The sequence below is a fragment of the Equus caballus genome, chromosome 5, assembly GCF_041296265.1.
Source record: "Equus caballus isolate H_3958 breed thoroughbred chromosome 5, TB-T2T, whole genome shotgun sequence".
NCBI classification, from domain to species: Eukaryota; Metazoa; Chordata; class Mammalia; order Perissodactyla; family Equidae; genus Equus; species Equus caballus.
This window is the reverse complement of record NC_091688.1, coordinates 36,967,640-36,993,375: the sequence shown is the minus strand read 5'-3', so window position 1 is coordinate 36,993,375 and position 25,736 is coordinate 36,967,640. Positions and strand designations below refer to the sequence as shown.

At 36.8% G+C, this 25,736-nt stretch overlaps 1 protein-coding gene across 1 annotated transcript in view; it reads left to right on the top strand.

Moving 5' to 3' along the window:
- The first annotated feature begins 19,579 nt into the window (after window positions 1-19,579).
- Window positions 19,580-25,736, top strand: part of LOC100057107 (gamma-interferon-inducible protein 16) — a 66,357-nt gene continuing 60,200 nt past the window's right edge. Inside the window, exons 1-3 of the mRNA XM_014739714.3 lie at window positions 19,580-20,080; window positions 23,930-24,213; window positions 25,411-25,535. Of these exons, the coding sequence (XP_014595200.2) occupies window positions 20,079-20,080; window positions 23,930-24,213; window positions 25,411-25,535 (411 nt within the window). The 5' untranslated portion in view covers window positions 19,580-20,078. The remainder of the gene's footprint in view (window positions 20,081-23,929; window positions 24,214-25,410; window positions 25,536-25,736) is intronic.

The following is a 25,736-nucleotide window of genomic DNA, read 5'->3' as shown; positions in this document are numbered from 1 at the left end:
TCAGATCTTTTGCCCATTTTCTAATTGGATTGTTGGTTTTTTTGTTGTTGATCTGTATTAGTTCTTTGTATATTTTGGATATTAACCCCTTATCTGATATGTGGTTTGAAAATATCTTCTCCCAATTGTTAGGTTGTCTTTTAGTTTTGTTGATGGTTTCCTTTGCTGTGCAGAAGCTTTTTACTTTGATGTAGTCCCATTTGTTCATTTTTTCTTTTGTTTCCCTTGCCCGGTCAGACATGGGACTTGAATCCATGATTAATTTTAGAAGCCATTTCTAAATTTTTGTCTACTCCTCCATAAAATAAATGACTATATTCTTACAATAGAAAAATTCAAGTAATTTAAAATCCTTGTTGAAAACCAGAGCAATTATACTTTAAGAACCAAAGAAAATCACCATCTTTGGTTTACTGTGAATCCTTCCAGACCTTTTATCATTAATTTATAGGTGATTATGTACATAAAGAAATGCACTTTTATATAGAAATTGTGATCAGTATGCTTGAGTTCCCTCATTTGTAAAAATAGGGCTAATAATAGTACTTATATAATAGGGCTGTCATGGACATTGTAAGGGAGGAAGAAATATTCCTCTCCACTTCTAGGATCTTCTGGCTAGTATAAGAATTAAATAGACATAAGATAAAATGACAGGAGAAAAATCAAACAAGTTTAATAGCATGTATACATATGCGAAATCCAGGAAAACTGAGTAACTCACCAAAAAGACCAAAGCCACTACTTTAAATACCATCTTCTGCTAAGAGCAAAGGAAGATGTCGAGGATGGTTGTCTGGGACTTCAAAAGGGAGGAAAGCAATTCACACGGAGATGTTTGGTGAATGAATGTTTGCCATGCCTTACAGAGACAAAAGAGAGGACTTTGATCAAATGGACCTTACTAGGTTCCTCCCTGTCTACCACATCTAGCTCATATTATACTATAGTTATCTTTGATGATAGCTGCTTCCTGGAATAGATCTTCTGTCTTAATTTCTTTTAGGCAGTTAGAGGGAATGTCAAATTTTCTTCCTGAGTTTTTTGTTCTTAAAAATAATTAAGCCAAAGAGACACATTTGCAGTTGCAAATTCTGCTCCCCTGCGACATTATGTGAGGCCATCTATATAAAGCACTTAGCAATTAGATAATGTAATCATTGGATTACTGGATATTATTAATGTAATGGGTGAGAAATATTCACTTTTAAAAATACATGTGGCTTGGAGAGTGATGTCAGCATCATGGCGGAGTGAGATCTTCCCTCAGACTCTCCCTCCTAAAATACAACCCAAAAGATATTCCAACACCAATAGAGGACATACACACAACACAGGAGATGCCTGAAGGTGGTGGTGAGGCTGGATCCTGCGGAAGAAGGTAAAGTTGCTCAGCAGGAGCTCAGCGGAGAGAGAAGAGCCACAGCTAGAGGGGTGGCTCAGCTAGGGAGAGGTGCTAAGGGAGTTCATCGCCACAAGACCCCCACTACAAGAAATCGTTAAGAAGGCTCTCATACCTGAAAGAAAAAAAGGAAAACAGGAAAAGGTCTACAAAGCCCTGAGCAAGGATATGAATAGATATGCAACCATCAGAACTCGGCAACTCTCTATCAGATCAGGTTGGTAAACATTTAACTCTTACATCAAGGATAAAGAAAAAGAAAACACCAAAATAAAAATTATATCATCACCTTAACCACAAACTCACAAGAAAAGATGGAATAAGATATGACAAAAATAACTTAAAAGGGGAAGAGGAAAGGGATGGAATCAGTATAGTGTAAGGAAATAAGAGGCAATCAGAAAATGGACTATCTCATCTTTGAGACTTTTTATACAAACCTAATGGTAACCACTAAACAAATAAGTAGAACAGAGACATATATGATAAACAAGAAGAAAATGAAGAAAACCATAATCAAATAACAAACTAACAGAACAAGAACGCAAAAATACAATGCCATTTACAATCACAACAAAAAGAATAAAATATCTTGGAATAAATTTAACCAAGGAGGTGAAAGACTTATACAAAGAAAACTATAAGACGGTACTGAAAGAAGTTGATAATGACATAAAGAAATGGAAAGATATTCCATGCACATGGATTGGAAGAATAAACATAGTTAAAATGTCTGTATTACCTAAAAGTAATCTACAGATTCAATGCAATCCCAATCAAAATCCCAATGACATTCTTCATAGAAATAGAACAAAGAATCTTAAAACTCATCTAGGGCAACAAAAGACCCCTAATAGCCAAAGTAAGACTACAAAACAGAACAAAGCTGGTGGCATTGCAATCCCTGACTTCAAAATATATTACAAAGCTATAGTAATCAAAACAGCCTGATACTGGTACAAAAACAGACAGACAGATCAATGGAACAGAATGGAAAGCCCAGAAGTAAAACCACACATCTATAGACAGCTAATCTTTGGCAAAGCAGCCAAAAACATACATCGGAGAAAGGAAAGCCTCTTCAATAAATGGTGCTGTGAAAACTGGACAGCCACATGCAAAAGAATGAACGCAGACCATTATCTTTTCCCACTCACAAAAATAGACTCAAAATGGACCAAAGGCTTGAAGGTAAGACCTAAAATCATAAAACTTTGGGAAGAGAATATAGGTGGTACACTATTTGACATCAGACTTAAAAGGATCTTTTTGAATACTATGTCTACTCAGACAAGGGAAACAAAAGAAAAAATAAACAAGTGGGACTTCATCTGACTAAAGAGTTTCCAGAAGGCAAAGGAAACCAAGATCAAAATAAAAAAACAACCCACCAACTGGGAGAAAATATTTTCAAATCATATATCTGATAAGGGGTAAATCTCCATAATATATAAAGAGCTCACACAAATGCACTACAAAAAAAAAACTCAATCAAAAGATGGGCAGAAGATATGAACAGACATTTTTCCAAAGAAGAAACACAGATGGCCAATAGGCACATGAAAAGATGTTCAACATCACTAATCATCAGGGAAATGAAAATCAAAACTACACTTAGACACCATCTTACACCCATTAGAATGGCTATAATCATCAAGACAAAAAACAACAAATGTTGGAGAGGTTGTGGAGAAAAGGGAAGCCTCACCCATTGCTGGTGGGAATGCAAACTGGTGCAGTCACTTTGGAAAACAGTATGGAGATTTCTCAAAAAATTAAAAATATAAATACCATATGACCCAGCTATCCCACTACTGGGCATTTACCCAAAGAAGTTGAAATCAACAATTCAAAGAGACTTTTGCGCCCCTATGTTCATTGCAGCATTATTCACAATAGCCAAGACATGGAAGCAACCCAAGTGCCCATCTCCCTGCATCCTTATCACCGATGCTAGGGAAGTCAGAGCTGAGAATCCTGCATAAACAAACCTTGCTAATTTACTACCTCAAGCCTAAACTCTGTTTAAATTCCTCACTATTATACACCTCAAACCTAAGTTTCTTTGTCTTATCATTCCACACAAATTTCTTGTTCTTTGTGTAAAAGACATATACACTACCTGCTTTGTTCGCTCTCCAAGCATCATTTCTCTATGATCTCCAATATGTATTATTAAATTGGGGTTTCTCCTGTTAATCTGGTCTTGTGTCAATTTTATTATTAGTCCAGCCATTAGAACATAAGAAGAAGAAGGGGGTGGGAGGAATGATGAAAAGGGTAAGAGGACACATATGTATGGTGACGGATGTAAACTAGACTTTTGGTGGTGAACACGATGCAGTCTATGCAGAAGCCGAAGTATACTGACGTGCACCTGAAATTTACAAAATATGATAAACGAACGTGACCTCAATAAAATAGCAAAAAGTAAAAAGAAAGAATTTGATATAAAATAAGGACATACATGTGGGCACACACACACATTAGCAGACTTCTTTCTCTTTATAAATGTGTGCATAGGTTTTAATAAAAACTGAAAGGTTAACGTTCTTTGAATAAAAAGAAATAAATACAATATTGCGTGCTTAAAAAAACACATAGGAAGGGTAGAAAGGGGATTTTCCCCTACCCTGACACCACCTTTTTTTTATTATGAATAATAGCTCTATAAAGACTTGTGTACCAGTTTCTATGTGGACATATGATTTCATTTATCTTGGGTATCTACGTAAAAGTAGAATTGCTGGCTCACGTGGAGACTCTATGTTTAACTGTTTGAGGAACTCTCAGACAGTTTTTCAACGCGAGTATAGCATTTTACATTCCCGCCAGCAATGTAGGAAGGTTTCAGTTTCTCCACATCCTCATCAACACTAGCTATTATGTGTTTGTTTGCTTTCCAGTTTTAGTCATCCTAGTGGGTGCAAACTGGTTTCTCATTGTGGTTTTGATTTGCATTTCCCTGATAACTAATGACATCAAGCATTTTTTAAAGTAGCTTGTTGACTGTATGTCTTCCTTGGAGAAATATCTATTTAAATCCTTTGCCCAATTTTAATTGTGTTATTTGTCTTCATTATTGACTTGTATGAGTTCTTTTTATATTCTGGATACAAGTGCCCTATCAGTTTTATGATTTGCAAATATTTTCCCCCATTCTGCAGATTGTCTTTTCACTCTCTTGAAAATATTCTTTGATGCAGAAAAGATTTTAGTTTTGACGAAGTCCAATTTATTTATCTTTTTTCTTTTGTTGTTCATGCCATTGGTGTCATATCTAAGAATACATTGACAAATACAAGGTCATGAGGATTTACCACAGGTATTCTTCTAAGAGTTTTATAATTTAGCTCTTATATTTAAATATTTTAAATATTTTAAATTAATTTTTGTATAAAGTGTGAGGTAAGGGTGCAACTTCATTCTTTGTATATGATTATACAGGTGTCTCAGCACCATTTGTTGGAAAGACTATTCTTCCCCATTGGATGCTGTTAAGAATTGAATTACATTCCCACAGAAGATGTTGAAATCCTAAGCCCCAGTATCTGTGGATGTGATGTTATTTGAAAGTAGGGTCTTTGGAGACAATCAGCTTAAGATGAGGTCACTAGGGAGAGCCCCAATTTGATATGACTCTGTCCCTATAAAAATTTCAACACAGAGGCAGATATGCACACAGGGAGAACATCATGTGGACATGAAAGCAGAGATAAAGGTGATGCATTTACAAGCAAGCCAAGGAATACCAAAGTCTTCCAGCCAACCACCAGAAGCTGGGGGAAAGACAGAACAGATTCTTCCTCACACCTCTCAGAAACAACCAACCTTGCTGACATCTTGAGCTTGAACTGTAGCTGTTAAAGGAGATTCTAGTAAACCTTGGTAAGAAAAGAGAATAGCCATAAAGAAAGCTTCTATCATCCTAGACAATACATATCTCATCACGAAAAACTGTTGCTAAAAATGTGAATGTTACCTTCTGGTGAGGTCTCAGATGAAAATGAGGAACATGTTATCGGAAACTGGAGTAAAGGTGATCCTAGCAATTAAGTGGCAAAGGACTTGGGTGAATTGTGTTCTATTGGATGAAAAAGAGAGCTTGTAAATGATGAACTTGAATATTTAGCTGAAGAGTATAAGCCTATAAAATTTGGATTTGTTTTTAACTCTATGTTTTATCACCAGAACCTGCAAGTATTCCTGTGACCTATCAGGAACTCAATGGATATTTACTGAATGCCTAAATGGATAGAGGGGTGGATGACATGATGGCTCCTCACAAATGCCCCTATAACACAGCTAAATATTCTGGCCTTGGGTCCCCCAAGCTAATGGCAAAGCTATATTTCATCATGAAAAGCCAACTTCCAGGCCTGATTTTAGAAAGATCATGTATCAAGATGGCCACATTTAATGATTTAAGACACTCTCAGGCAGAAGAGAGGGTGAGAAATTATCAGATGTTGATTCTGATAGAGATGAGCAGTTCTGGGCTAAAGTAACATATGAATCACTTTTAATTTACTAGAAAGAAGAATGATTTAACGATTATAGCTGTTTAAGAGTAGAATGAGCTGTCTTATGAGAAAATAGGTTCTCTGTCACTACTTTTCAAAGAGCACAAAGTGACCCTGTCAGGGATATTAGAGCGATCTCTGTTCTAAAAGACGTGAAACTAACCTTCCAGTGGTCAGTTAGTTCCACAAAACAGGTGTTTCAGAGAGGTATGCAGGTAAAGTCTTCCTTCTATGTTGACAGTGTAGAAGAGAAAACAGACTCAAGAGAGGCCAAGGGAATCACATACTGTTCTCCCGCCTCACATCAGCCATTTTTCATCTTACACTTAGTGGTACCAAGGAAATACTTGTGGAAGAGCATATCCACCCACCAATAGCTCTCATTTTCCTTAATATTTATGTCAGTTTTTTTTTAGGAAGATTAGCCCTGAGCTAACTGTCACCAGTCCTCCTCTTTTTGCTGAGAAAGGCTGGCCCTGAGCTAATATCCATGCCCACCTTCCTCTATATGTGGGACGCCTACCAGAGCATGGCTTGCCAAGCAGTGCCATGTCTGCACCGGGATCCGAACCGGCGAACCCTGGGCCTCCAAAGCGGAACGTGTGCACTTAACCGCTGCGCCACCGGACCAGCCCCTCATGTACAAATTTTTAAGTCATTATTTCATTTACCATTTTCAACCTTCTATTTTAATCTTACAGTACTTTTATGTACATTGAGCACATTCTCTCTCAGCTTCCTTTTTCCAGGCTTACATGTCCTCATATTTTTTCTTTCTCTTTCTATAAAAGCCTGTCCCAACTACTGATTATTGACCTGTCTCCATTCAAGATTTTTCTAGATCTCTACTTCACAGGAGGTGAGGTTGTGAGGAGAACTTCAGATAAGCACTCTGTACGCCGTCATGCAATGCTCATGCAGAAGAACTTTCAACAAAGAATGAAAGATGAAACCCACAGAAAACAAAGAAAAACTAGCTTCCTACTATAATAGTTAAGGGAAGCATGGAGTACAGATAAATTTGGCGATCCAAGGTAGGCCTAAGAATGACCTAGGATAAAATTTTAGAGGTACTATAAAGGAACTTAACTGATTTCTTGTACAGGGCTGTGGGTTACTTCTTGCAATTATGTGTACTTACTACCACCTTGAGGCCATATCTAAGAGCTACACCTTCTAACTTCAGAGAGCTGAGAAAAACGTTAAGCAAGACATAATCAGCCCCTTCTCTACAGTACCTTGAGTACTACATAACAGTTTATATCTGTACAGCACCAGGTGCTTATATCATCACTAACATGGTCTCGTTTAGCTCATAGAAATCATGTGGGAGGAACCATGTTATTCTTGCTGTACACACACATGCTAATATGTAAAAACTATCATAATTTTTGCTCCAATTTAGAGTTGAACTCAGAACCTTAAACTTGTTACATTTTCCATTGGCTGGGGAAAAAGAGAGACCACGCTAGTAGGTATTTCTTCCACTAACTTTCTGCTGTGTTGCATGTCAATAATTCCTTTTTTTTCTTCTAACTCTCATGAAGTGATATCATAAACATTTTGAGAATACAGGAGCCTTTCTTCGGGTGCATAGAAGCTTCTCCTCTTGAACAAAAGATTCTTAAGTTCAAACCTAAAACTAAAAAGGAGGAAATTCTGTATTCAAACGTCACCTCTCCATCACTTGTAAATTATTTCCCTCTTCTCAATATGTTAACATCCCAAACCAAGCCGAAAATAATAAAAAATCAAAGTTCCGATCCATTTTGTCCATATTGCTGAGTGAAACCTGAGTGAATTATAGACTTCAGCAATTTTTAGTAAGAATCTGCAAAACTATTTAGGATTGGTTGAAAGTTCACTATTTGCAATGGTAAACAATCTCATCTCCAATTTTAGTATAAAGCAATATTAGAAAAAGTCTTGAGACCAAAAAGAGGAAGTCCTGAAATAAAGCAGAGTAAAGGCATTCTCATTCTCACAAGGATCATCAGAGAAGCCTTTCTGGAGAATGGCCTATCTTAGATGAAATGATCAAATAGAAGATGGAAATAGCAGAGATAGAGGCAGAGAGCTGGGAAAGTATGTCTCCTCAATTACACTGAAGTTCAGAGAACAGTAGCTTGGATGAACCAGAGATTTCTTTTGTTCAGACACTTTCTCTGTGTCGTGCTATGAAGATGAGATTCATGGTGTCAGTTCTAGGCATGTACACAGGACAGAGCTGATCTACATCACCTCTGATGTTTTCATAGGGATTCACTCTCCTCTCCTGCCACAACAGAGTTTCATCTTTATTCCACTCATGGTGGAGAGACCATCCATTAGAGCTACAGATGCCCTTTCCTCCACCAGAAATGTCTGGATTTTATGGCATTATTTGGGGGCAAAAGGAAAAGTAAAGAAGAGAGAACTGAGACAGATTGGAAAAGCCAGAGAAGAAGAACTAAGTAGAAGAAGCATTCAAGTTGGAGAGGAAAGAATGCCGCCATATAATTTAACTGAATTTTCACTTGGTGCTAATGCTCCAACTTCACCTCATCCCAACGTGTCTATAGAGTTTAATCTTCCTATAACCCTATTATATAGTAGCATAATCACCTATAGATGAATAAGAAGAACACTATCTATAAAATACAAAATAATAAAGCAAACAGAATGGGTGGAGGAGAAGGAAGTTGGCTCAATATCCAGTGTGAGGAAGTAGACAAACACTGACTCTTCTGCTTTCAACTGAGAGTAACAGATGAGAGCTTGAAGCTTGCATCTGAAATTCCGTTTCATAGAGGTGGGAGTTGGATACACAAACATTACTTTTCCAAAGAGGAAAAAATTCTGTTCAGGCTTTGGGAAATCTATGTTCTTGTGGTTTTACCTAAAGTCCAGCTAAGTCACGAGGCATGAGAATGCAAACAATGTACTACGATCTTACATGGAGAATTTTGTTGAGATAGTAAGGAAATGATTCATATTGGCTTCAAAAGATATGAAGCTTCTGCGAAATAGTAAAAGATTTGTAGAAATGAGCAGTGTAGGGAAGTCCTTTTGCTTAGTGGTCAAGAGCAAGGGCTTTGGAGTGAGATAGAGTGGTTTGAGTTTGGCTCCATCATTCACTAGTTGCACATCATTGGGGAAATAGCTTAAAAAGGCTTCTCTAAAATAGAGAAAATCTCTACCTCATAGGTTGATTTGAAAGTTAGGTGAGATAATACATACACATCACTTATCACAGTCCTGGTAGATCAAGAGAAATCAATATGCAGTAGGTAATATTATTAGCAAGGTAAAGAAATTTGGAACACTTATAGGTAGAGGAAATGTCACATGCAAGTATTCAAAAGTGTGAAACAATGTAAATAGTTTTGTACAACTGATACTCTGGTATATGTAACAGGTTACGGGGAGATTAGGCTGGAGAGGTAAAAAGGGGTTTGAGAGTCAGAAACAGAGAAATTGAATCTTCATTGTAAAAAGTAGGTAAATAATTGAAAACTCTTATGTAGACAAATGCTTGAACCTTTTTACATTTTAGTAAAAAAATATTCTGGCAATTATCCTGAGGAATGCATCAGAGTGAGGCCATGTTTGGAGGCAGGGAGATGAACTGGAAGCAGCAGTGTGCTGGAGTCTACTCATTCTGCAGCAATAAAGAACTAATTGTTAAATATTCAGGAATTTTGCACACTGGTGGTTAAACATTGGGCATCATGAAATCAACCTAGGTAGTCACATTTATACCATGGAAATTGGCAAATGCTACTAACGTTAAAGAGTTGGTCTCCCAGCACAGCATAGCAGGCAATGTCAGAAACACAGATAAGAAGGGGAAACACAAGGAGATTTGGAATGATATTTTTAAAAAAGATTTTTAAGGTAGATCCTCAAGTGTTAGTGACAAATTAAGTGATAATGGTGAGAAAGAAAAGAAATTCAAAGAATATTCCTAGGTTGCCAACTTAGGCAACTAGATAAATGATGTTATTGCCCACAGAGACTAAGAATGCAAGAGCAGAACCTATTTCAGGGGATAAAAAAGCATGAACCAAAGTTGCGGATAATACAGTGGGAATGAGAAGAGTTGAACAGAGAATCAAAGGAAAACCAGAAATGATAAATATTAAGCATCAAAAGAAAGAGTTTAATGAGGAGGAGGCTTAACAGTTCACACGGAACACAAATGAACAAAGGGGTCCCTGAGTCTGGAATAACTACATCTTAGAACAAAAAGCACCTGCCTTTATTAAAATACACACCCTTGTACACATGGCAAAGACATGCTTGGATCTTCATGGAATCATACTGTCAGTCTCATGCACTTAGGAGCACACACACACGTGCACACACATACATAAAGGTCCTCCATGGGATTCTAGATAACGCTAATGAAAGCTGAGATTTCAATGCAAATAATTCATGTTGAAATATTGACAAAGTCAGGTACACAGACATGTATGTGCACCTTAGCTGTTCCACTTCTCAGATCCCTTAACTCAAGAATTGCTGTATTCTATTTTTAAGCCATAGTAATTGCATTGAGAAAAACCCTTACCCTATGACCCTGCCTCTCCCCTTTCTGTCCCAGTTAGGACCTCCTTGCAATGCTATGCACTGAGTGAACCAGCCCCTTCCCCTCTCCTGTGGTTCTCCCTTATCTCCTTTGTGGAACTCCTGCCCCAAACAAATATGCCCATAATGGGCATGAATATATCTCTTTTAAGGGTCTAAATCAAAATGGGAAAAGACGTAAAGGAGAGCCATACGTTAAAGAAGATGGGCGAAAGAGAATCAACAGCCTTTAAGGAGGAGAAGGGGAATGATGCGGCCTATGGGAAGGAGAGACAGTGTGGGTGAAGGGAGAAACATAAGCAGAGCTTCAAGTCAGTTGCTGAGATCTCGTGTCTTCTGATCTCTCCTTCAAGTTCATCGAGACTAGAAAGGAAAGAAAGGACCAATCAATTTTAGTTTAAATCTGGGAGTGGAAGTAAAGAAAGCCCCTATCAAACAATTAGGTGGCATTAACAATGATTTTTAAAAGTTGAGACTTTCATTTCAACAATAGATTCAGTGGAAATATCCCTGCATATTAAGAGTTTTATATCTGAGTCACAGATTGCTTTCTTTTTTAAGTTTTCTTCTTTATACTCTGTTTATTGTATTAAAACATTATATTTTGCATCTATAATGAGCATAATATAAAAAAAGTATTTCTTTTTTAAAGGACATCATTCTCCAAAAGTGCCCGATATGAACGCTTTAATCCAGAAGTGAGCGGCTTGAGGGTAGAAGATTTGTGCACTGTGAAGCACACAGGGTGGGGTACACATGGCCTCTTCACAATCGAGTCTACATTCTGAATGTGATTTCCAGAGGACAAGGTCCTAACCAAGATTCTGCCTAAAGTTAGGCAGGTTGGTCCCTTCAACTCAGGGAAGGAGAGGACGGAAATTCAGACTATGCCAGAATCACCAAGCTCTGTGCCCTAGGAAAGGGGTACATTGGTTCAGAGACTATCAATTTATGGCACATTATCCATGTGTTAGAAAAGAAAAAAAGATCTAAAAATAATAATCTAAGCTTCTACCTTAGGAAATTACAGAAAGAAAAGCAAATTAAATCCAAATAAAACAGAAGAAAGGAAATAAAAATAAGAATAGAAATCAATAAACTGAAAACATGAAATCAAAGTATCAAAACTGGCTCTTTGAAAAGGTCAATCAAACTGATAAATCCCTAGGCAGGTTAATCAGGAAAAAAGGAGAAGACACAAACTACTAATACTAGAAGTGACAGAGATCCCAAACTACTGATCTTTGTGACATTAAAAAGCTAATAAAGGAATATTATGAAAACCTCTGTGTGCCCAAATTTGATAACCAAAAGAAATGAACCAATTGGTTAAGACACAACCTACCAAAACTCACACAAGAAGAAATAGATGATCTGAATAGGCTTGTATGGCGTGAAGAAATTGAATTAATAATTAATAACTTTCCAAAACAGAAAGCACCAAGTCTAGATGGTTTCAATGGAGAATTCTACCAAACACTTAAGGAAAAAATTATACCGGTTCTCTACAATCTTCTCAAGAAAATTGAAGCAGAAAGGAATGCTTTCTAACCCAGTTGATTTGATAATCATTACCTTAATATCAAAATTAGACAAAGAGATTACAAGAAAGGAAAACTGCAGACCAATATCTCTCATGTGCATAGATGCAAAAATCTTCAACAAAATTTAGCTGATCAATGTAACAGTGTATAAAATTATTACAAACCTTGACCAAGTAAGATTTATTCCAGTTATGCAAATCTGATTCAACATTCAAAAATCAACAAATGTAATCCATCACATCAACAGGCTAAAGAAGAAAAATCATATGATCATATCAATAGATGCAGAAGCATTTGAAAAATGCAACAGCCATTCATAATAAAAACTCTCAGCAAGTTAGGAATAGAGGGGATCTTCTTCAACTGGATAAACAGCATCTACAAACAACTTACAGTGGACATCATAATTAATGATGAGAAACCAGATGATTTCTTGCTAAGATCAGGAACAAGGCAGAATATCCCCTTTCACCACTTCTAGTCAACATCACACTGGCAAGGATGTGAGCAACAAGAACTCTCATTCATTGCTAGTGGGAATGTAAAAGGGTACAACCACTTTAGAAGACAGTTTGGCCGGTTCTTACAAAACATACTCCTATTATATGATCCAGAAATCACAACTCTTGTTATTTACCCAAATGAATTGAAACATATGTCCACACAAAAACTTGCACATGAATGTTTATAGTAGGTTTATTCATAATTGCCAAAACTTGAAAACATCCAAGATGTCCTTCAATAGGTGAATCTATAAACAAACTGGTACATCCAGACAATGGAATAGTATTCAGTAATCAAAATAAATAAGCTATGAAGGAAAGTTAAATACATATTGCTAAATGAGAGAAGCTAATCTGAAAAGGCTACATGCTGCATAATTCCAACCATGTGACACTCTGGGAAAAGCAAAACTATTGGAGACAGAAAAAGACAAGTGGTTGCCAGGGGGGAGAGGGATGGAGGATGAGTGGAGCATGGGGGATTTTTAGGTCAGTGAAAATATTCTGTATAATACTGTAATGACGGCTCCATATATGCACCTATATATATGCATATATATAGGGAGCCGTGTATATGTATCCACATACATATATACATACATGTATATGCATGTACACATACTTATGTGTGATGGTTGTGCGTGCATGTGTACATATGTGTCTACCTGTGTGCATGCATGCATATCTGTATGCACATGTATGTGTTCGTGTGTGTGCATGTATTTGTGTATACATACATACATGTACATAGATATATAGTCATATACTGCGTAACGATGTTTTGGTCAACAACAGACCACATATACAACAGTGGTCCCATATGATTTGTACCATATAGCATAGGTGTGTAGTAGGCTATACCATCTAAGATCTTTTAAGTACACTTTATGATTTTTGCACATGTGAAATCACCTAATGGCACATTTCTTAGGAGGTATCCCCAACATTAAACGTACACATGCACACACACACGCATATATATATCAGTTTTTGCCTTCTTTATTTAGATATTCTGTAAGGTGCACACAAATTATGATTGCTATGTCTTCATGAAGAATTGATCCCTATATCATTATATAATGGCTCTCTTTGACCTTGATAATTTTTCTTGTTCTGAAGTCCACTTCATTTGAAATTACTATAGTTACTCCTGTTGTTTTGTTTTTAACAGTGTTAACAATGTGTATCTATCTCTATTCCTTTACTTTTAACCTTTCTGAGTCTTTATATTTAAAGTGGATTTCTTGGGGCTGGTCCAATGGCACAGCAGCTAAGTTCACACACTCTGCTTTGCCAGCCCTAAGTTCACAGGTTCAGATTATGAGCACGGATCTATGTACCGCTCATCAAGCCATGCTGTGGCAGCATCCCACATACAAAATAGAGGAAGATTAAAACAGATGTTAGCTCAAAGACAATCTTCCTCAAGCAAAAAGAGGAAGATTGGCAACAGGTGTTAGCTCAGGGCCAATCTTCCTCACCAAAAAAAATTAAAACAATTGAAATAGTAGATTTGGGTCTTACCATGTTTACCCATCTCATTTAGTTGATATATTTATACCATTGACATTTAAAGTGGTTATTGATAATGTTAGATTGATAACTACCATGTTTTTAACTCTTTTCTATTTGTTGCATTTGTTCTTTGTCCCACTTTTTGCTGCCTTCTCTGGTTTTAACTGAACATTTTATATGACTTCATTTTTTCTCTTTTCTTAGCATATCAATTATACTTTTAAAATTTTTAGTAGTTGTTTGAGAGTTTCCAAAATATTTTTAAATAGTCTAAATCCACCTACAAATAACACTATATTGTTTCATGCTTAATGCAGTTACATTGTAACAGAGCATTCCCAATACCTCCTTCTCATCCTTATAATACTTGTGTCACTCGTTTACTTATCTATATGCTATAATCACCAAATACATTGTTACCTTTATTACTATAAACAGTTATCATTTAGATCAATTAAGAATAAGAAAAGCAGAATATTTTATTTTATCTTAATTTATTGCTCTCTGATGGTCTTCCTTTCTTCAAGTAGATCGGAATTACTGACTCATATCAGCTTTCATCTCCCTGGAGAACTGTTAACATTTTTTTCAGGGCAAGTCTGCTCACAAAGAATTCCCTCAGTTTTTGTTTGGCTAAGAATGTCTTTATTTCTCCTTCACTTTTAAAGGACAGTCTTGCCAGATACAGGATTCTAGATTGGAGTGTTTTATTCTTCCACATTTTAAATGTTTTACTTCAACCTCTTCTTGCTTGCAAGATGTCTAACAAGTCCACAGTATTCTTATCTTTGCTCCTCTATAGGTGAGGTGGTTTTTTTTACCTCTGGCTTCTTTTGAGATTTTTCTCTTGGTCTTTTGTTTTCTAGAATTTGAATATGATATGCCTAGGTGTAAATATTTTTGGTAGTTATGATGCTTGATGTTATTTGAGCTTCCTGTATCTGTGATTCTGTGTCTGTCATTAATTTTGGAAATTTCTTGGCTATTATTCATTCAAATATTTTTTCTGCTCCAGTATCTCTTTCTTTACCTTCTGGCTTTGCAATTATGCACATGCTGCATCTAATGATACAATGGCACAGATATTGGATGTTTTGCTTTTTAGTTCTTTTTTTCAGTTTTCATGTCAATTTAGGAAGTTCCCATTGACCCAACTTCAAGCTCTCTTATTCCTTCATTAGTTGTATCCAGCCTACTGAATAGTCATCTTTTCAGTTACAGTATTTTTTATTTGTTGAATTTCCCTTTGATTTTTTCTTAGTATTTCCATCTGTCTGCTTATTTTATCCATTTCTGCTCTATGCTGTTTGCTTTTTCTATTAGAGTCCTGCTGTGGACTAAATTTGTCCTCTCAAAATTCATATGCTGAAGCCCTAACAGGAAGTATTTAGAATGTGCCTGTATTTGATGACAGAGCCTTTAAAGAGATAATTAAGATTAAGTGAGGTCACATAGGTAGGCCCTAATCCAATCTGACTGATTTCCTTATAGGTAGAGGAAATTTGGACACACAGAGAGAGGCATCAGGAGTGATTGTGCACAAAGGGATGACTATGTGAGGAGGCAGCAGGAAGGTGGCCATATGCAAGCCAAGGAGAGAAGCTCAGTAGAAAGCAAACCTGCCAAACTTGATCTTGAACTTCAAGCCTTCAAAACTGAAAGAAAATGAATGTATGCTATTTAAATCATCCAGTGTGTGGAATTTTGTCATGGCTTCCCTAGCAAGCTGATACCAGCCCTTGACATATTAGTCATAGTTATTTTAGATACCCTGTCTGATAATTTCCACATCTGTGTCATATCTGAATCTGGTTCTGATGTCTATTTTGTCTATTTAGACTCTGTTTTTTCCTTATGTTTTGACACTTCTTGTCCCTTTTTGTTAAAAGCTGGACATGTTTTATGAGGTGATAGCAGTTGAAGTAAATACACCTTTAATAGGAGATTGTATGTTAATGTGGCTCAGTGTTGGACTGTGTTTAATATTCGCTCTAGCTGTCAATGCAAGAGGTTCCAATTCCTGTGGTTTCCTCTCTGTCTCCCTTCTTCTCTTTGGGCTTCCCTCAGCAGTCTTCCTCAAAGACAATCTGTCCTGCAAGACTAATTGAGAAGAATAGACACTATAAAATGACCAATATCAGGAATGTAAAGTTGTGACACTATGGCATTTAAAGAATAATACAGACATTTAAAGGATAATAAAAGAATATTATAAACAACTTTATGCCAGTAAGTTTGGTTACTTAGACCCAATGGATAAAATTCCTATAATTGCAACTTACAAAAACTGTCCCCTAAAGAAATAGAACGTCTGTATATCCTTATATGTATGAGAGAAATCAATTCATAACCAAAATCTTTCCACCATAAAAGCTCTGGGAATAGACATGATGAATTCTATCAAACAACTAAGGAGGTGATATTAATAATCTTAAATACATTCTTTTAGAAATGCCAATATTATTGTTATACCAAAATCGGATAAAGATCACTGAAAAAGCAAAATAAATGCCAATGTCTCTTATGAAAATAAATGTAAAAATACTTTTAAAATATTTAAAAATTCGACATATTAATATGTAATAAATGATAGTGCATCATGAAATAGTGTGTTTTATCCCAGGGTACAAGATTGATTCAACATTTAAAACTCAATCACCCTTGCCATCTCCTCTGAAAGAGAAATCTTTTTCTCCGAGAAAGCATATTGTTCAGGTGGCTGATGATTCCGTGAATTCATAAAGCAATTTAGCCAGCTTGTTGAGTCTCCCACACTAGTACCTTTTATTCTGGCCCTTAGGAATAGGCAGTTTGAGAAGGATTTTACCATGCTCCCTGTTTTAGTCTGCTCAGGCTGCCATAACAAAATACCATAGACTAGGTGTCTTAAAAAAAAGAAACTTCTTGTCTCACAGTTCTGGAGGCTGAAAGCTCAAGACCAAAGTTTCAGAAGGTTTGCTTACTCCTGAGGCTCCTCTGCTGAGCTTGAAGATGTCCACTTTCTTGCTGTTCCTTCACATGATTTTCATCTACGTGTGTACGTCCCTGCTATCTCTTTGTGTGCCCAAGTCTCCTCTTTTAAAAGCACACCACTCACATTGGATTACCATGCCACCCTTATGACCTCATTTTAACTTAATTACCTCCTTAAAGATCTGTCTCCAAATATAGTAACAAATGGTTAGGGCTTCAAGATACAACCTTTGAGGAATACAATTCCCTTTCAACTTCTTCCTCCGAGACCACAAACCATATCATTAAGCCTTTTTCCAAGGACCTAATATGGACTTGAATAAGACTAACTGTGGTTCTGTGGTGTGATTGCTCTTTTACTCACTCTTGCTTTCCTCCTTAGATACCCTCTGCTTTCACCTAGACTGACGGCTTAGGGCACAGGTTGACAAACTTGTCTGTAAAGAGCCATATAGTAAAATCTTTAGACCCTCGAGCCTGAAGATCAACTGTCCTATGGCTAATCAGCTCTATGGTTGCATCATGAAGGCAGACGTAGACAATGCGTAAATGAATAAGCATATTTGTGTGCCAAAAAAACTTTTTTTTACAAAAACAGATGGTGTGTTAGTTTTGGCCCACAGGCTATAATTTGCCAACATCTTGGTTAGAACACCAATCTGGCAGGGACTTTTCTTGGGGATTTTTAATGACCATGTGAATTAATACGTCAGATGATAAAAGGTCATGCAACTTTATCCAGACATTTTCCCCTGTATCCAGAGTTCTTGTATGTCCTACCAGTGAGCTTTCTGTGCAATGACGCAAATTGCCAACTGTTTGGCCACTGCCTATGAGTCAGGAAAAATGCGTGTTTTTTAGTGTTCCTTTTCTTCATCTGTTAAAATCTCAGCTGAACAGTATGAATTATGGAACATTGTTCTGAATTGTCTTTTTTGACGACAATGAACTGTGTTGTATGGTGGAGTCTCAACTGAGGTCATTGTTCCACCTGAATTGATTACAAGAAAAGTGACAGAAAAAAATGTACTGAATTATGGTCATTTTTCCCATCTACCTTTTACTCTGTGATCTCTAGAATGGGGCTCTCTCTGACTTTCTTAATGTTCCTCTCTACCCATTACCTTAAGACCAGCTCCAAGCATCCACATAAGCAGCAAACTAAAGCCTGTGAAAGAAAACAATGAGCACCCAAAGGTGTTTGTGGTCATCACTCCAGATACTCCTTGCTTTTTCCTGACTTATTCCTGCTTTGATGGAGTTTTTCAGACAGTTGCAAATCCAGACTTCAATTATCCCCTCCATGACTCTATTGTGGACAAAAATAATCGCCTTTCTTCTCTTTAGATGAAGAGATAACCTACATTAGCTGTTTTGGGGAATCCTTTTCCAGTCATGGCCTCACCCTACTTGCAGATCAGTTGGTGGTTACCACTGTAATGTCTGCTGATTGGTGCCATCTATTTGACATCTCGGGGCTTACGGTACACTGGTGCATCCACTGTCCTTCACATACACACACACTAAAAAAAAACCACTGCAGAAGAAAAGGTTTGTCAGTTACCTCTCATTCCAGAGATTCAGTGTTCTTCCAAAATTTGCAACGCTCAATGCTGTCATGACATGAACACATTACTCACATGTGTTTATCCATGAATAACGCAGGGAGTGTGATTAACCATGAATTTAATCAGTGAGGTAAAGTAGCCTGGTCAAGAGGACTACTAGTGCCATATTCCTTTTATATATTTGAGAAAGGATTTACAAATTTGTAATGACCTTATACTTCTGTCAAGCTCCAGGTGTGTCAATCCATAACAGGTGAATGCTTCAGATACTATTTAAGCTAATAGAAATTTTATAGCTGACTCACTTCCATCCAGGAGGAGCAGTAAAGTACTAGTAGAGATAGATGCCTTTTCTAAGATCTTCTGCCACTGCCACTCTAAGAAGAGGAAAGGAGGGATAAGTGGCCAGATGACTCACCTTACTTCTCCTTTATTTGAGCATCATTCAAGGGATATAAGTCTAATGTCCCACATGTAAGTCTGCTGGATACAAAGTTCTAATGTTGGAACTTCTTTCATCTACTGACATTTATAACAACAGCAACAGAAAATTTAAGTATAACTTTGCCAGAATTTTCATCTTGATTAAGATGTTGTCAGGGTGGGGGAAAATTCCCTTTCTACCATTCTTGTGTTCTTATGGCAGGACTAATGATAAAATTGACACAAAACCAGATTAAAAGGATAGAAAAACACTTCAATTCATATGTATTAGAGATCATAGAGAAATGATGATTGGAGAGAACAAAGCAAACAATATATACATCTTTTTCACAAAGAAACAAGAAATTCGTGAGGAATGACAGGACAAAGAAACATAAATTTGAGACTCATAATTAGTGAGAGATTTAAGCAGAGTTTAGGATTGAGGTTGTCAACTAGCCAGGTTTATTTAGGCAGTTTCTCTGACCTGACTTCCCCAGCTCTGGTGATAAGGATGAAAAGAGAGCACCTTGCACGTGAGAGATTCATTTCCTGCCTTCAGGGAGAACAGAGACAGGAGAGTCAGAATGCCCTTTATCCTTCTCAAGGAATTTTAATCCAAAATAATCAATATGCTGTTGTGGAATATTTGGGAGTGGCTTGCCCTGGGCCCCAACAAAATTTACAGGAAGGAAACTGGTGATTTTCTCTGACTAATGAATCGAAAGCTAAGAACATAGGTGGGAGGAGTCTCAACATTGTTTCATAACTTCTCTTTCTCCGGGATAGCACAGTATGAGATGGCCAGCACTAGTCAAGGTTTCAAGTGACTCTACCAGTGCCATTTGTTTTTGTTGCTTTTCAAAATACTTCTTTTTCTTCTGCCCTTGAGGAGATTATAACATCCTGCAGTTCAGTCTCTGAGAGTTTACTGATTTATCTTCCTGCTCAAACAAAATAAGAAGTGATTTCTGCATCTCTGAAAAAGACCTCAAAATCTGGACTGCTGTGGAAGAAATTTCCAATGAGGTGATATCTGTGGGGATTTCCATAGGAAGATGTGAGTATCTGGTTGGTAACCAAAAGATTACAAGGGGAGCTTACATTATGAAGAATTTGTGGGAAAAGGGCTAATTTAAACTATATTCAGAAAAGTGAAAACAGCAGTAGCTTGATTCTAGTCCTTTCCTAACTAGGCAAATAATAGACATTTTATTCCACCATAACTGAAGGATAAGCATTTTGACTATAAAAGATATTAAAATGAATTTCCTGGGCATCTATTGACATGAGCTATATTTAGAGAAAGGGTTTGGGGTTTTTCTCCTGGAATGTGCCCAGGAAAGTTGGTGGTTGTGGTCAGGGCCTGCGTAAAATCAAGTTAGGAGAATGGCAAATATATCATAAAATAATATTCAGTAAAAAATCCATCTGCATACAAAGTTGTATTGTATGGTATTATCTTAATTTTTTACACCCCCCCCCCACAACACACACACACAGAAAGCAGAAAAATTTTCAGTTCCACAAACACAGTTAAATAAAAACATGGCTGCTTTACGTCTCTGTAAGACAGTTTGCTTTTTATTTAGTACTCCAGTCTCTATCAGCTGTCAGAGTCGTTATTTAAGTTTCTTTAAGGATTTCTTTCTGCCTTCCTGAAAACTATTCTTTTTTTCTTTTTTCCTGTTTGCAAGGTATAGGGGAGAGGCAGGCAAAGTTAATTACAAATAGATTTCTATTACCTACATTTAGAATTGTTTAAAGACTTTCTGCATGGCTTGGTATAATCGTATTTCATGTGTGCTTGACTCTAAAGTGAAATTTTTAATGTTCAGAATTTTATGTATGTTACATAAACCTTGTTCACTAAGTCTATTGTGTTGATTAAATCATCTACATCTTACTGATTTTTTTTTACCTTGTTCATTTAGTAATTGAGAGATACACTGAAATCTCCTTCCATAACCTTGTGGGGTTTTTTCTTGTAGATCTCTCAAATTTATATATATACTTAAGGAGAACATGGAAGGGTCATAAATTGAAATGAAGATAGCAGAAACAAGACAAAAACACATTTATTATCAACAGGTACATAACGAGTATATGCTAACCAGTTAAGCAACAACTTTAGCCAAATTGGATTTAGGATCAATATCCTTATTTATATGCACACACACATATATAATTTATATTTTATATGTATGTGTTTATGTTTAGAGGCATTCATATATAAAATATATTTGTGAATGAGCATGTGTGTATGAAAAGAAATATACTACACACTGTTGCAAATATAATTTTGTATTTAACATATGTTATGTTGTAAAATAGAGTATACACTATTTATAGCATTATGAAGGAATATAAAGTAATAAAAACAAAAGATATTTACGATTAGTAGGTAAATACGCAATCAAAAGAGTTTTATCTCCCTTGAGGTTGAACCTATTATGATTGTGTCATGCTCTGATACTTTTTGTGTTCGCCTCTATTTAAACCTGCACTAATATAAATAAATTGATTTTCTTCTACTTATTCTTTGAATGGTAAAATATTTTTCTTTTGTATTTCCACCCTTAACTGATCTGTTGTTAACAATATATTGACATATTTCTCAAATACAATTTGCCTAACATTGTAGGTTAACTGCTTAGGTTTTTTTTTGTATATGCTGACAATTAATGTGTTTTGTCTTGTTTCTGTTATCTCCATTTCAATTTATGAAACATCTATATTCTCCTTTCTTATATATTTTTTTACTTATACTCTATCGTATCCTTTAGGACAAATACACTGGTGAACTGCCAGGTTCTTTTTCTTCCCTCCCTCCACCATGTTGACGTACTTCCTTGTTCTCTTCTTTTCCATCAGGCTTTGTTTATTTTTAAGACATGGGCTCACCTAACCAAGTTAAGTTTTCACTCTTATTTACCTTTGGCTTGCAGTATTTCTTGATTTTGTATTATTTTCTTATTGAATATTACTTCCAATAGATGTTTCTGTCTGGGTCTCTGTCTTGCAGAACTACTGAGGCCTTGAATATCAGAGAATAGTTTTTGAGGCCCTCATATTTAAATATCATTTTGGCTAGATTAAAAATTCTACTTTCCAAATTATTTTTCCACTCAAGATAGGGTGACAGTATCTATTCTGGTTTCCTTGGGCTAGGTATGTTCTGAGATTCAGAATCAGGGGGCTTCAGAAAGGCTTTTAATACGTCTCCTTAAACTATTACATGACAAGAAGCCCTGGTAGGATCTGGATACTACTCTAAAATCAAATGCACTAATATTTCAGCAAGAAAGCATGAATGATCATATTTAAGTAGAATGAATAAAGATTATGCATAGCTTCTTGGCACCTCACATCTTGTTTTATTTTGCAAATAAATTGTGTCGTCACACTCACAACAAATCCAAAAAAATTTTATGTAAAAGAATTTTCAGTTTTGAAATAGATATGGAATTTTGGACCAGTACTATATAAAAATTATTCCGCTGTCCTGCTTAGAGAGTTTTGCTGTTGAGAATTAGTTTAAATTTGATCCTTGGGTTTTTACATGTAACCTGCTCTTTATTTCTAGAAGCTTTCAGAGTTTTCACTTCGTTTATAATATTCTTATGTCTCACTATAACGTGTCCTTTTGTGGATTCATCCTTCAGTCTATGGGCCGGACCAACCTTAGGACACTCACGTTCTCTCAAGAAGAGCAATTCACAGGAATTTGAAAATCCCAATTATACAAAAAGTAATCAAACACATGGTCCCTAAACTGAAAGAATTCATGAATTTAAACAGAAAATTGGGACCCATAATATGCACTGAGTGCCATGAAGGAAGTGTGGAAAGTGCTAAGAGGCCCAGAGGAGTGAAACTCAGTCCAAAATGGGGACTCAGCATTCAGAAGACAAAGCCTCAGTTGAGCATTGAAGGCTGTAAGGAGGTAGTCAGAGGAAGAAAGGTGGGAAAGGCTTTCTAGGCAGCAAGAAGGGAATTATCAAAGTTATAAAAAATGAGAGGCAAAGTGTGCTATATATTTTGGAGCATAAGACATAAGAAATACAAAAGTAACAGAAATAAAAAGATGCAGATTATTCAAGGCCTTCCAAGGCAGATTATGGAGCAAGACATTTCTCAGTAAGAAAACAGGGAATTATTAAAGAATTTTAAGTGAGATAGAATTGTGGCTGTATAGAGAGATATCTGGCTCTATGAAAAGAACTGATTAAAAAAGTTGAGTGGAAAGACAAAAATCAAGCAACTGTAGTAATCATTCCAGTCAATACATGCTATGATCCTGCACTAGGGAGCAGGTAGAAGTCCAAGAAAGAGGCAGTGATATGGGTACAGAGGACACAGAGAACATGGTCAAGCCCCAGGGAGAGATGATATTAGTTAGAGTTGACCAGGGAAGAGCCAAGTGGACTAGGGCAGGTACCCAGCATGGAACTGTAGTGCTGTGGCAGAAAGATATTCACATAAGGTGAGAATCTGCAGCCCATTTTGCGCACAGGTCACTTCAGGCTTAGTGGGTGTGGGAAGTGTTAGGAACCAACAGGCAGACATTCAGGGATAGACTTCAAAATAGGATGAGAAGAGGAACCAGGGGCTTTGACACTACACAGTCGACAGTCGACACATTGCAACAATGGCCTATTTCAAGACCTTCTTCTACCATACTACTCCAAACAACTCAACTGTCATCATTAAAAGGGAAAAATTTCTTAGAAGTCCTAATTCAGCAGTTCTCAACCCATTTCCATGATGACATCTGGTCATTAACTCCCTCTTGTCGTACACACCCATGGATGACACTTCATATGGACCACTTCCTTGTATAAACATTGATAGTCTTTTAAAATGTCTGTATAAATATATAACACTGTATGTTATTTTTCTCTTGTAGGTCATCTATAACTTCAGAGATGAAGAGGGAATTCAAGAAAATCCTTCTGCTGAAAGGATTAGAGCCCATCAGTGAATATCATTTTAGCATCGTTAAGTCTTTATTCGCCAAAGATTTAAAACTGACTGAAAAAGCTCAAAATGAATATAATAGAATTCAGATTGCTGATTTGATGGAAGAAAGCTTTCCAGAGGGTGCCTGTGTTGACGCACTAATAGATTTGTACAAAGACATAGCAGAACTTAAAGACCTTGCAAAGACTCTTAAACATGAAAAGTTAAAAGGTAATGGGTGAGAATTCTTCACTCTCACTCTCTCCGCACCATCCTCAACCTTGACTAGAAAACCCTGACTTGTCATAGTTGACACATCCCTTTCCCAATTTAGGACTTAGTAGCCATGACAATGTTAGTACTGCAGGGGCCAAAATGATAACTTAGGGTGTCCCCTTTCCTACAAATGGATCTAATGCATTTTAGAGGGTATATTTTGAGGGGTGAGGGTAAAGAAAAAGAAGGAGTTTATGAGAAGACCAAGGCTTTCAGTGCATTAGAAAGGTTACAAAATGACAAAACAAAATTTTTTAAAGTCTGAGTTTTAAAAATATTTATATCAATTACTGTACATGCTCTATTACAATATTTACTCCACCATTGTTATGTTGTCTCGTAACAAACATGAGGCAGTACTTAAATAAAAACCTTTCTCTCAGAGATGTGAAGAACTTGTCTCTTATAAAATCACTGGATTATAACAACACATTTTAAAAAGTCCAAATTTGGGGCGGGCCGCTGGCGCAGCGGTTAAGTGCTCATGTTCCACTTGTCGGCAGCCTGGGGTTCGCCGCTTTGGATCCCGGGTGCAGACATAGCACCGCTTGACACGCCATGCTGTGGTAGGCATCCCACGTATAAAGTAGAGGAGGATGGGCACGGATGTTAGCTGAGGGCCAGGTTTCCTCAGCAAAAACAGGAGGACTGGCAGTAGTTGGCTCAGGGCTAATCTTCCTAATAGGGCTAATAAATAAATTAAATAAATAAATAAAAAGCCCAAGTTCAGTATCACCAATTTGTCACAACACTAATTACATCATATTTTCTTCCTTTGGTTTCAGTAATTCGAACACATCTTTTACAGAAGATGACTGACAACCAGCAGCATGATAACTGATTCTAAAAGGGAAAGTGTAGGATAAGTGATAGGAAAATGGTTTGACTGAGTTATATTGGAGTCCAGAGCACAGGAAGGAAGTGCTCATTGCACATGGGAGAAGAAAATAATCGACTGAGGAAGCAAGAAACAGTGCTTGTGCCTCCCTTACCTCTGCTGGCTACCTGTGGCCAGCCTGGCTAAAGCAGTAGAGGCAGACAAGGGCATACATAGACCCACACACAGGATCTGGGAGGAAATATTATTGAAAGGGCTTCAGCTGTCTTAGACCAGCTCCTTTGGATTTACTATTTTCTCTTTTACCACACCAGTTATGAGGCGATGGAAAGAAAAAGGGACAAAACCAGTGGAACAAAGAAACCAGGATAAACACAGTACAGAGGAATCTACTTCCACCATGAATAAACCTGAAACAATCAAGACGCCTGTGTTGAAGGTAGGATGGCTAAGGTCCCGCTAAAGAAGCTTCTTCTATGGACCTTCCATTTATTACCTTCCTATAAACACCTAGTTCTTTATTCATTTCTCAACATGCAAATAGGAGAATCAGACCAAAGGTATTCCAGGGGCAGAGTAAAAATGAGGTTAAGAATCAGCAAATTAATAGTTACTGATCACCCATTAAGTTTCACAAGTA